At 38.3% G+C, this 13,623-nt stretch overlaps 1 protein-coding gene across 5 annotated transcripts in view; it reads left to right on the forward strand.

The window, feature by feature from the left end:
* The window catches only part of Gpc5 (glypican 5), a 1,110,053-nt gene that overhangs the window by 239,181 nt on the left and 857,249 nt on the right, over nt 1-13,623 (forward strand). For all 5 annotated transcript variants that reach the window (XR_012907933.1, XM_075949575.1, XM_075949572.1 and 2 more), the window contains exon 4: nt 11,096-11,229. Coding sequence is in view for 4 of the 5 variants with exons in the window: in XM_075949575.1 (XP_075805690.1) it covers nt 11,096-11,229 (134 nt within the window). In the remaining variant the exon portion in view is untranslated. The remainder of the gene's footprint in view (nt 1-11,095; nt 11,230-13,623) is intronic.

The following is a 13,623-nucleotide window of genomic DNA, read 5'->3' on the forward strand; positions in this document are numbered from 1 at the left end:
CAGGGAAAATTCCAGGTCTAGTTCTAGTTAATATTGCTGTTTGAGTCATGAGGCTTATAGAGTTAAAAATGAACATACATGGACATGGTCATTTTACAAAGTCCCCACAACTGGGTAAATACGTATGTTTATTTTTACAAATATCATAAGATGATATTTAAAAATTAACTACTTAAAGTCGATTGGTACATTTTCTCCTAAAACACATCATTGCTAATGACTCTAATGTACTCTGTCAGCTGGTTCTGTATTTCCAATACTAGACGCTCAGTATCCTGAGACTGTTGGAGTCTTCTAGCTGGAACAACATCCAATCACTAAAGTGTCTCTAAGCTCCTCCATCCAGTCTCTCTCCCCACTGTCATCACCGTGGACCATCCCAGGCGACCGGCTTCCATTTCTAATTTGAAAATAATGTTAGCATATGGAAATGTCAAATACATTTTCCTCATTCCTTTTTACTTTTGCTTTTCTTCCCCTTGTAAGTACTTATTTATCTCTCCAGGGTACATTCCACGATGTGCCACCTCCAAATCATGTGAAGGACATTTTAAGTGTCTCTGGATGACCATAGATGAAAAAGTAAACTCCAAGCTTACTTTATTGTTTAAACTAAAGGCCTCTCTGGCTCTAATATTCTGTGAACACATTGAAAACCTTGTGTTGCTCTATTATCATAAGTGGGTCAAATTATCTGAAATTGAATGTCTCCCATCAAATATAAAATTGTTTTAACATACTTTTGTCTTAAAACAAAGCAGGCTGTTACTATGTTCCATGGGTTCTCTAGAAGTGCCCCCAAAAGGCTTCTTGTGTTCTAAAAGAAAGCAGTCTGATAAAGCCGTGAGTAGCAAGTCAGTAAATTCTACCTCTTCTTATCCTCTGCACCTGCTCCTGCCTCCAAACTCCTGCCCTGCTAGTGTGTCTGTACTGACTTCCGTGATAATGAACTGTGATATGGAAGGGTAAGCTGAATAAACCCTGTCCTCCCCAAGTTGCTTTGGCTGTAGTATTTCATTACTATATTATTTGTTATATTAGTTACTATACTATTAGTTAGTAACTCTAAGCCAAGTTGGTACCAGGGTAGTAGAGTATTTCTGTGACAAACCTGAATGTGGGTTTTAGATTATGGCAGGACTTTGGAACTTTGGACTAGAAAAGCCATTCAGTGTTGAGAACTCAGTGGGATTATTTCTTTCTTTGGTTGTTTGTTTCTAGAGAGGGTTTCTCTACATAGTTACAGCTGTCCTAGAATTCTCTCTATAGACCAGGATGACCTTTAGACTCAAACATCTCCTTGTCTCTGACTCTCAAGCACTGTTCTTTAGAAGCCTCAAAAATAAGAATGTTTAGAGAAGTGTAGAAGATGGAGGCCTGGCTTGTGAAGCTTCAGAGGGAAGTTTAAGGACTCTATCAGGGTCATTTGTTGTTAGGAGTTAAGATGCTGTAGTTCTGGTTAGCTGGGGCAGAAGAATCAGCTGTGATTAAAAAGATACCAGAACTCCTAAGTGAAACCTTTGCTTTGTTTGGATACTTGATGCTGATCAGCTAGAGCTAAGAAATTAATGTTGATTAAGAAAAGATGAGAACAGTTAAAGTGAAATTTTCTGGAAAGTGTTCTCTAAGAGTCAGCACACTCAAACTTTGTTTCAGAGAAAGCCAAGATAGTACCTTGAGCTGGCTACCTAACTTGGTGTAAGAGTTACCCAAGTGGTTCTGGTTTTGAAGGTATTGAGGGTTCATGGTGAGCAGGTTCTTGGCACTGTATAACAAGGTTGGAGTCCCTGAAGAGACCTAGGAGAGACTACCGGTGAAAGTACAGCCTTTTCCTTGACCAATAAATATATTTCCTCTATTGAATCTTTAACATCTTTTCTATCCTTTGTATCCTGTTGGTGATGCTTGTATCTGTAGTTCCTGTTTGCCAACTCAGTTCATTTCCAGAATTCCCTTAGTTTGTTTTCTTTACTGCCTCTACTTCAATTCTCAAGTTTTGAACTTACATATTAAAATATCTAAATTTATGGGTACACTCTCATTCAAACCAGCAGAAAGTTTAGACATCTAGTTGGACCATGTAGTACAGGCCTTTAATCTCAGCACTTCAGAAGCAGAGGCAGACAGATTTCATTGACTTGGAGCTCAATCTGGTGAGTTCCAGAAGAGCCAGGGCTACATAGAAAGAGTCTTTTTCTACAAAACCAGCGGAGAGAAAGATACACAAAGACGCACAGACACGCATACACACAGAAAGAGAGAATTTTTGCTTCTCTCATGAAAATATAGATTCTCTGACAGAAGGTTTATTGCTGTATTCTCATTTCTTAGAATAATGTGAGTAATACGTGCTCAGTTTATTGATCAACATTGTGCTCTGTGCAGTTAAACAAGCACTAAAATCATTATAATTGACTTTCAGTCTTGGGGACTTGCCAAACCAATGTGTGCTTGGGACTGGAACTAAGAGATGCATGATGGAGGGAAGGAAGGAAGGAAGGAAAGAAGGAAGGAGGAAGGAATGAAGGAAGGAAGGAAGGAAGGAAGGAAGGAAGGAGACTAGCGAAGAAGACAGACAGGGAGGGAATGAGAAAAGAGCATTGGCTAACATTTAGTTTCCTGTTACAGAGTATCAGATGGCTTAGATAGGGCAAGTGGCCCCATGACTAAGTGCTCACATTACACTTGGGCTTTAAAGCACACGTATAGTAGGTTTTCACAAAATATTGGATTTTCGTGAAGCCCTCATGTATGGGTACAGATTTCACTGTAGCAGACAAGCTGAATTTTCCTTTAGGATTCTTAAAGTCTATGATATTATATGGATTCATATGAGAGTTTGATTAATGATGTCAAACAGGATTGAAATGCAGAAGCGCCCTCTGGTGGTTTAGTTTATACCCTTGGGGAAAAATACAAAGTGAACATCCTGCAAGGAGAGGATACAGAGGATGTTTGTTCCTTGTGCAGCTTTAACACCTGTGTTGCTGTTCTTCACGAAGTGGCTATCCGTGACAACCAGAATTCTCTTATGGATTCAATATACATAAGGACTGAGATTTGTGGGTTATCAATCAATTTTTACTCTTTATATAAATTTTTTACTGCACTGCTGTAATTTCCCCAACTTTAAAGAGTATTGTTATGGAATTAATTTTTAAGATTTTTCTGTACTGGACTTCTGTATTTATTTGCATGTTGAACATGTGAATACCATCTACATTATTTGCACAGCACTAATAGTTTAGTTTTAGGACAGGATTCTATAATCATTTAATTCTTTTTTGTAATTCTTATTCACTTTTATTTAAAAATGCTTTTCATACAATATGCTTCTATCATATTCTTTTCCTTCCTTCAGCTCCTCCCAGAGTCTCCCCATTTTCTCACCCACTCAACTTCATGTTCATTTCCCACACCTCTCTCTATAAAAAAAAAAACCAGCATTTTTTTTATTTTTTGAGAATTCCATATATGAGTACTTTAGCTATCATGTCCTTCTACTCCTTCCAGTTATTTCCATGTCATTCTCAATCCTCAAATTTACGACTTCTTTCTTAGTTTATTCTTCTCATACTCCATCCCAATAGCAGTTTCCCCTCCCTCTACTTCTTCCTGTTTCTCCTCTCCTCAACATGTCCTCTTCCTCAGATCCACCCCTTTTCCATTTCCCTTCAGAAAAGGGTAAGCCTTCCATGGATATCAACCTACATGCTTATCAAGTTGCAATAAGACTAGGCATATATCCCCTCATATTAGTTTGGACAAGACATCCCAATAGGAGAACAGGGACCCAAATACATGCAAAAGAGTCAAAGACAGCCTTCTCACCCACAGTTAGAAGTTCCAAAGAACACCAAACTTTACAACCATAACACATATGCAGAGGGCCTAAGTAAAACCCATGAAGGCTCCATATATTTTGTTTCAGTCTCCGAGCCCCTATGAGCCCTGCTTAGTTGATTGTGTAGACTGTGCTCTCCTGGTATACTTGAGCCCCCTGACTCCTATGTAATCATGCAATTCTTGTTTTTCTCTGGTATTGATAAAACTGTCACTCTTCTTCCCAGTCATGTTTCGGGGACAGAGAGACATTTATTCCAGTTTTTAACCTTTTTTCCTCTGATAGATTTTCTTTCAGAACTTTCTGTTCTCTGTATTTTGTAATTTCTATTTACATTTGGTTTTAGATGAGTTTGTTTATCTTCCTGTAAAAAATCAAAACAAAACAAAATTTACCTTCTAACTCACTATTTAAAATTCGTTCTTTGAAATTTTCCTAAAAGTACACATTTAGATGAGAATTAATCAGTCTCTCCAAGAGGTATGATGTAGGATGTCCTTCTGTATATGTGTTGCTTTTATTGAATAATGAATTAAGCTGTTTTAGTCAATGCCTCAGCAGAGTAAAGACAGGAAAGAAATCAGAAAAGAAATAAATAGAGAGAGAGTAGGTGGAGTCAAGGAGATACCATGTAGTTGCCAAAGGAGAAGGACTTGCTAGAAACTTATCAGTAGGACACAGTCTCATGGTTATAAACAGATTAATAGATATGGGTTAATTTTAGCTGTAAGAGATAGTTAATAAGAATCCTGAGCTATTGGCCAAAAAGTGTTGTAATTAATAAAGTTTCTGTGTGATTTTGAGGTCTTGGCGGCCGGGAAATAAAAGTGCAGTCTCCATCCCAAACGACACCCAGTGTAGGGCAACCACATCCACATAAACCTTGCAAGAGCTTGGGAAGGAATTCTAGACACAAAAGAAGAGAGTTAGAAATGGCTTTTTGGTAGTAGCATTTTTCTTGGGTAGGCTCTGTTTGCTAGAGGCAAGCGGAGGCACCACTCCTTTAAGAGGTTTCCTGACTCAGCATTAGCAGCAAAATCTTCGAGGCTCCTTTAAGAGCCGGCTTCCTGATTTGTGCTGGAGCAGAGTACTTAGATGGGGGTCTATGAGCAGCATGTTCCAGATTACTTATTGGTGACAGAGATCCGCTGCATTCCTGGAGCTGGGGATGGCTCACAGAGGTGGTAGACGTACCTCTGCCATATCGGACGGGATGGAACAAGCTGGCAGGGCCATGGAGTTAGTTCTCGCCACACCGGCTTAGCATTAAAATGACTTAGTTTAAGATGTACGTTGTTTAATAGAATGCCTGATTTAGTGGCCAAACAGTGTTGTAATTAATATGGTTTCTGTGTGATTATTCGGTCTGGGTGGCCAGAAAATGACCAAGTGGTCACCTACTACAGAGGTACTTACACAAAACTAACCTTGCTTTGTTTTCTTTTTTAGCTGGCTATTTACCATTTACCCTGGTTATCTCAAAAAAAAAAAAAACCTGCCCAGTTTTAGTGTCTCTTTTTTTTTATAAAATTTACTTTTATTTTTTTAAAAAAACAATCTTTTCTCATTTTACATATTTATCCCAGTTCCCATTCCCTCGCCTCCTCCTGCTCCCCACTTTGCCCCCACCCCACCTGCATCCATTCCTCAGAGAGAGTAAGGCTTCCCATGGGGTGTCAACAAAGTCAGACCTATCACTTTGAGGTGGGACCAATGTCCTCCACCCTAAATTTAGGCTGAGCAAGGTATCTCTCCAGAAAGAATGGGCTCCAAAAACCCAGTTCAAGCACTGTGGATAAATTCTGGTTCCACTGCTAGTGGCCCCAAAGACTGCTCAAATATCGCAACTGTCACCCACATTCAGAGAGCCTAGTTTGGTCCTATGCAGGTTTTCCCACACACAGTCTGGAGTGAGTGATTCTCATTAGCTCAGGTCAGCTGTTTCTGAGGGTTTCCCCAACATGGCCTGAACCCCTTTGCTCCTTTTATTTCTCTTCCCTATCTTTGACTGGTCTCTGGAGGGTTGGTCCAGTGCTTAGCTGTGGATCTCTATTTGCTTCTGTCAGCTGCTGGATGAAGGTTTTATGATGATAGGACACACAGGTATAGCCAAATCCTATTGTTTGTAGCCATAGTTAACCGTACTGTCTTCATGGGCCCTGGCTGAACCTATTGTGTTAGGATTCCAGTCATGGTGGTCTCCTCATAGGTCATGAGTCTGACAAATATTTCTACAAAGAGGCTGTAAGATCTTCACGTGTTTAGTCATTAACCATTAGCACATCACTGGAATCTGAACAAAGAAACGTAAGGATAATGAAACCAATATTTAGCCACTGCATCACCTTATTCACAAGATCTGGTCCAACTGATTTTGGGTTTAAGAAAGAAGATAAGATCATGGATTTTTCTCTCTGTTGGCATAAGAAAATAAACTCTGTGAGTTAGAGGCCAGCCTGGGGTACAAGAGCTAGTTCCAATACAGCTAGAGCTGTTACATAGAGAAGCACTGTCTTGAAAAACAAACAAAACCCAGAAACAAACACATAAATAAATAAACTCACAGTTTTGTTAAAGCTAAAAAAAAAAATCACACTTCAATCTCCTCCCAGATGTCTAGAAGAAGCTTTCCACACAATGGGACACAGTACATGATTAAACATACTATACTGTTTTTTGTTTTTGTTTTTTTTGGAAACAGGGTTTCTCTGTGTAAGAGTATTAGTTGTCCTGGAGCTAGTTCTTGCTGATCAGGATGGCCTTGAACTCACAGAGATCCAAGTGATTCTGCCTCCCCAGTGCTGGGATTAAAGTTGTATGCCCCTACTGCTTAGTTTCATATTTTGTTATATGAAATATTATAGTCATTTCTCATGTAATATCTCCCAAGTTAAAACAACAACACTCAACATTAGTGATATGAACTGTGTTCCTTTGACTAATCTCTTAGGATGAATTACTTAACAACCATACACAGAACATACAATTTTTAATTTCAAATTTATAATCTTAAAAAAGTTGCTGTTCAAGTTGTGCTATTCCCCTCCACCCACTGCATATGTATCTATGGCTTGTATGCATGTTTGTATGTGTTGAGGATTATGTGCGCAGGTGCACATACATGGATATATGCAGAGGCCTGATGTTGGTGCTGAAAGTCTTCCCTAATAGCTATTCATCTTACTAATTAAATCGGGTTCTCCTACTTGGGCCCACAGCTTGCTTGGCTCCTCTGCTTACAGAATCAGCAGAATTATAGGTCAGCTCCATCAAGCTGATATTTATGTAGGTTCTGGGCATCAAGTTTCTGGTTCCCATGCTCATGTGGCAAGCACTTTAACCACTGAACTATCTTCCAAATCCTTGATTTGTACTATTAATAAAATTCCTCAGACTACCATTGCTAGAGAAGCCAGGACCCCATTAATAGGAGTGAAATAAAAACAAAGTTGTTCTTTGCAGACATCTTAAGAATATTTGTAGAAATCTTTGGTTTGAAGACTTGAAAAACAGTGAGTGCACAGACAGATGAAGATGTTAGCTGATGATTTTATGCTTTGTGTGCAGTTACACAGTTATATTAAGACTGGGAAAGTTAGCTGAGTTACAAGAAGTCATTGAAGCAAATACTTGATTGGAGTGGGAGAAGTGATATGACTTAGGAGTGAGTAAGAGTCATTTCAAGGTGAGATGGGAACTTGAAAATCAGTGGGAAGCCAGACATGGAACTTAAAGCAGGAGTTGATAAGCATTACAGAAGAAAACAATTTTTTTCAAGACACTTCAGACTGATTACAGGGGAGAATAGTAGAGACCAGGGAGGAAGAAAAGGAGGAAATTGCAGTATAAATCAAAGATGAAAAATTGTCAACAGAAGTGTGAGGTTTTTTCCAATAGGAAGAAGGTATAAGTATTGAAATGTACCACCCAAATTGGCTCACCTCAGGGGAGGGAAGGTGGCAGCCTAATGTCCTGCCAGCAAATTGTTTTCTGCTGCTTTTCAATAAAATGTGGAATAGAACTCTCTGACAGAAGGTCAAGAAACACAGGGTCTTTGAAATTCACCTGCTGTTACTGGCATCTTCTGTGTCTACTTGTGTCTTTGGATGTAACTGAAGCTATTCTCTAAGTTTTTGGCTAATGCATTTTCTTTTGTAGTTGGACATAATGAAAATAAACATCATGGAAGGCTGATATTTTTCAACTCCCCATATTCTTCCCTAGAAAACAGTTCAGTAGAAGATACGGCCTTGGTTCTAACATGGGAGGGAGAGAGTAAGATAATATTTTTCCCCAATTAGAAGTTCAAAGTAGTTTGTGCCCCCTCTCAAATTTGTAAAAGAGAAAACTGAGATTCATAAAAACTTTCATGTTTCAGTTTGCCTTAAGTCCCTTTGATCCGTCACAGTGGACCATGATTATTTTGAAACTATCCCATAATACTTCCAGACATACCCACCACCAACTCCTATCATCTGCCCCTGGTTCTTGTTTCTAGTAATTGCTGACAATAAAGATTCTCCTCTTTATTGTAACACCTAGCTAATACATTTACACTCTACTATCACTTTTTAAGCCTCACGATTAAAATTCCTTTTGAACATCTTCACACCTTGATCTTACTTTTCACTTAAAATAGTACTGTCCTTGGTAATTGATTTTGCCTTTACCCGAAATCTATAAACACTGTCATTGCTTAACTTCAGAATTGAAATATCTTTCCTTGGGATACTAACAGTTTTTAATTACGTATCCACATTTAGTAGACATTCCTCTCTCTAGAGAAATATGCAATGCTGTCCTGTGCATGTGTACAATTCCAACTATTCAAATTTTCTAATAAACACACATTCTTAGCCTTAAAAACCTCCCCCAAGGCCTGTTTTCAGCCCGTCTTTCCATTCTAATTTCCCTTTGCTGTTTCCTACGCAAACACTTTTTTTCCTAGGGAAAACAAAACTGAGCCCTAATACCTTCCTCTCATAGCATTTGTGTTTCTCATTCTTTGTTCTGAGATGATTACCAAATCAGCTGCTAAGATTATCTGTTTCTGTTCCTGTAATCTTCATTTTCTGATTCCTGCTCCTGACTCTGGGTCCCAATGATCCTCCACAGGCCTGCTCTCCCCTCTCTCCACATCCTGGCCATTACCTCCTTGTAATAATGTGGAAGTATCAATTTCCTGCTTGATAATTTTTCCTACAATATTTCTACCTTGATATTAAAGTCAAATGCCATTTTTGCCTCTTGCTATTGCATTCATTATATAAGATGTGCACTACAAGTTGCTGTATCCTCTTGTTAATTTAGACTTTTCTGAAACATTTTTATTTGCTTTTTCCATCTTTCTAACTTCCAGTTCATCCTTTGATGTGCTGTTCAGATGTAACTTCCTGTAGCATTTCCTCAAGCACCCTAAATACAACTTAACCACCCATTTTCTGTGCAATTGTGCCAGGAAAAAAAAAGCATTAACTGGCTTTAATGCTGTCCTGCAGCTGCTTCTGTTGTGAAAATCTCAATGAATGCTATACCTATGAATTTAATTCAACCATGTGCATATATGTATTTTGAGTTAGCATAATGGTATTTAATAAGTGCTGATTTATAAATTGACTGCATAGAAACATATCTCAATATATCCCGACCTAACAAATGATTCAAGTCTCACACATGACAATTTGGTACCTTTTCTGGGGTAATACCATCTTTTTCACTTCCCATCTTTTTCCAACCATAGAGGATCCTAAAACACACCGAGAAGACACCATCATCACTCTACCTACTTTTTTGTTTGTTGTTTAAGTGAACACAATTTGCCTTTGGATGATTTAGAAGATCTCATTCTGTTCCAAATTGTAAGCTCAGCTAGGGTAAAAGTCATTCTTCTTTTATCTTCTAACATTTATCATAGGAGCTTTACATGTTAGAAGTAAAATAAATATGGATTCGAGGAAATGTATGCACAATTATTTTATATATTCCAATATGGAAAAATCAAAGAAACTGAGAATTTTATGAGATCTTTGCAATAATCTGGCATTTTCACCTGATGTATTAGATGATCAGGTTCAAAGAGGTTCTGTGGTATTTTTTCTCCTTTTTTCCCCTCCCCTGTGGTATTTTTAAGGTCTCAGAAATAAGAAAAATTAGACAAATTAAAGGCTGATTTTGGCACAGAGTTTTTGGGGTTTCTTTCAGACATGTTGTTTATTGTTCAACTACATGTTCTTAGTTTTTTGGTAGAGTAGATGTTGATTCAGCTTTCCAATGATAATGACACAAACTATGTAGATTACCATTGCTAGACAAGAACTGAAAAAGCAATCCCTGAGTATAGTTTCCCTGTGAAGCCTTGGCTGTCCAAGAACTCACTCTATAGATCAGGCTGGCCTCAGAGATCTGACCGCTTCTGCTTCCTGAGTGCTGGAATTAAAGATGTGTACCACCATCACCTGGCTAAAATCAATTTTTTTTCACTTTTTGAAGACTAGAACATCCTTACATCAGTGTAAGATAATTTAGGGGAATTACAAATGAGAGTGTATATTATACTCTATTATAAGCCATTGAGGAATTACAAAATAAAATTGTATTTTAAACAATATTATTTGTAATCATTTTCAGCAGTACTTCATAGTTCAAGCCTACCATCCAGCTACTTGGGAGGTTAAGCCAGGAGGATAGCAAATTCAAGGGCAGTCTGGGACACTTGGAACCTTGCCTCAAAATAAAAAGTATAGCCGGGCTGGGAATACAACCTCAAAATAAAGTGCTTGCCCAGCTTGTGTGAGGCCCTAGCTTCCCTCTATGAATTGCAAAGAAACAAGGAAGTCATTGTCCTTTTTCAAAAGATGCCTCTACCCTTAGTAAAACTGAGTAAAAACTGATTGCATATTTAGCAAAAAGTACATCTTCTTATACAAATGTAAAGCATGCTGTATATCTACTTTGAGTAAGAAGTCCTGTTCATATAAGAAATACAGTTTTTACTTTAATTCTTAATTTCTGTATAGGTTTTCCATGTGTTTTCCAGCCTGTATCAATGAGCATGGGACCAGTTTATCATTATTTCCACTACATTCAGATGTGTTGATTCCCATTGTTAAATACCCACGGGCGTTATAGGAATTGAAAGTTAAAAAGCACAAGGTTGAACACGACATTGTTTCATGGCCTGTGTGAGATTCCATTCTCAGAAAAGCTGGAGCAGGTTTGTAACTGCATTCTGATGTTCTTTTTGTTTGAAAGGTGACTAAGATTTGTGGCAATCCAGTGAGGATAGCGACACAGAGCCCCCGCTGTACTTCTGATCCAAGCAAAGAGAAGCATGGAGTGAGGATCTCTACAAGGAATGGTGAGGAGACGCTTGCCAACAGAAGAAAGTAAGACATTTGTTTTACAACCAGAAAGAGAAAGTAAGCCATTGATTCTATAGGAGATAGAATGTGTTTGTTAAATAGATTCAAATGTAGTATGGAAGAAAAAATTTAAATGCCATTTCTCTGTATTTAAAATGTAGTTGAAGGGGAGGGGAGAGGCAGGGAGGGAAGCAGAGAAAAATGTAGAGCTCAATAAAAATCAATAAAATAAATAAATAAAATGTAGTGGCTAATGTTCTGGACAGAGAGTTCAGAGTTAAACTCTTGCTCTTGCAAAGGACCTGAGTTTGGTTCCTAGCACCCACACAAGCTCATCTCAACCACCTGTAGCTACAATTTGAGAGCCTCTCAAAGTCCTCCTGGCCTCTGGGGGTGCCCATACACACATGGTACATATATAGACAGACACATATACATAATGCCATAAAATTCAGTGGCTCAACCTTTCCCATTAATTTGGAAGATGGGTTCAGCTTGTGAGAATAATAATTTTTTGTGGCTACCATTATTCTTGATTTCATTAGGGCAATTACTATATTCTAATAATTGTAATCCAATAATAATTAGAATTATTCTTTAATGTTTTATGGAAGTTCTAGGAATATGTGAGCATAGGGTATTTAAACTAAGGACCGCATACTTACTTTTAACTGATTTGAATTAACTGTATTTCTTCATACAGCTAATGGTGATTGTCAGTCTAGGACAAGGCTGTCACTACATGTGGTTTATATTTCTGGATATTTAGCATTCTTTAAATAGAGTAAAACAAACAAACAAACCAACAAAAAACTACCCCTACATTTTACCTGCAATGGTAAAAAAATACCCACTTGTTTACATCAAGTGGTGAACATTTAGCATTTCACTGTGCCTGCCACTATTTTACTGGGTAAATAAAACCCTCTGGTGTCCCTTTGCTTGATAATTGGTGTCTGACATGAAAAACTATTCAAACTAGAAGAAAACATTTTAATATTTAGTGAGTGTGTACCTTCTGGAAAACAGTGGCATCTTTGTCATTGCCTTCTAAATTGAATCTAAATTCAGATCTTTATATATGTATTAGTTTAAATAGTTATTTCTAATATCTTTTAGGTAATCTACAGTAAAATACTTTATGAAGCTTTCTCAATATAAAATCATCCAGTTTCTTTTTCCTTATTTACTCACTTACTTGGATTTATTTATTCTTCTCTCATATATTATATCCTGAACAGTAATTTTTTCCTCCCTCCACTCCTCCCAGTCCCTCACCTCACCTCTCCTCGCCTCCCAGACTGCAGATCCATTTTTCCATTTCCTTACAAAAAAAGAAAAAGAAAAGAAAAGGAAAAGCAAGCCTCCCAGGGATATCAACATAGCATAACAAGTTACAATAAGACTAGAAGACTAGGTACAAACCCTCATAGCAAGGCTGAGCAAGGCAGCCCAGTAGGAGAAAAGGGGTCCCAAGATCAGGTAAAAGAGTCAGTCACCACTCCCTCTTCAAGTTCCACTATTAGGAGCCCCACAGTAATACTGAGCTACACAACCATATTATATATGTGGAGTACCTAGTGCTGAACCCATGCAGGCTCCCCCATTGTTGATTTAGTCTCTATGAGTCCCTATGAACCCTGCTTAGCTGATTTAGTGGGTTGTGTTCTCCTTTACCCTCTGGCTCCTGCAATCTTCACAGTCCCTCTTCTGTGGTGGTTACCTTGGCTTCACCTACTGTTTGGCTGTGGATCTTTACATCTGCTCCTGTCCTTTGCTGGATTATGCCTCTATGATGACAACTGTGATGTGGGAGTCCCCTCTTTATGCTGTGTATATCACTGGTTAATAAAAGAACTGCTTTGGGCCTATAGCAGAGCTATAGGGGAATAGAGCTAGGTGGGTAAAAACTAAACAGAATGCTGGGAGAAAGGAGGCAAAGTCAGAGAGAAGCCATATAGCCTGCCAGAGACAGACACTGGGAACTTTACCCAGTAAGCCACAGCCATGTGATGATACACAGATTAATGAAGAGGGACTAAATTAATATGTAATAGTTAGCCAATAAGAAGCTAGAACTAATGGCCCACAGTTACCCCATAAGAAGCTAGAGCTAATGGCCCACCCAGTGATTTAATTAATACAGTATCTGTGTGGTTATTTTGGAGCTGGGCAGCAGAAAACCAACAAGTGGCTCTCTCCTACAGAACTGGGCTAGGCACCAATCTGTATGTATAGTAGACTATCACTTGGTATCATTTCATTGACTTTTTTTTTCTTTTCCTTTTTTTGCAAGTCATATTCAGTTCTATTCTAGGCCTCTGGGTTGTCTTTCCTCTAGTTCCTGGCCAACCATGCAGTTGAGGATCAGACTCTCACTCATAGCTTGAGCAGCACCAATTGGACTAGTCATTGGCT

The sequence above is a fragment of the Microtus pennsylvanicus genome, chromosome 15, assembly GCF_037038515.1.
Source record: "Microtus pennsylvanicus isolate mMicPen1 chromosome 15, mMicPen1.hap1, whole genome shotgun sequence".
Taxonomy (NCBI): Eukaryota; Metazoa; Chordata; class Mammalia; order Rodentia; family Cricetidae; genus Microtus; species Microtus pennsylvanicus.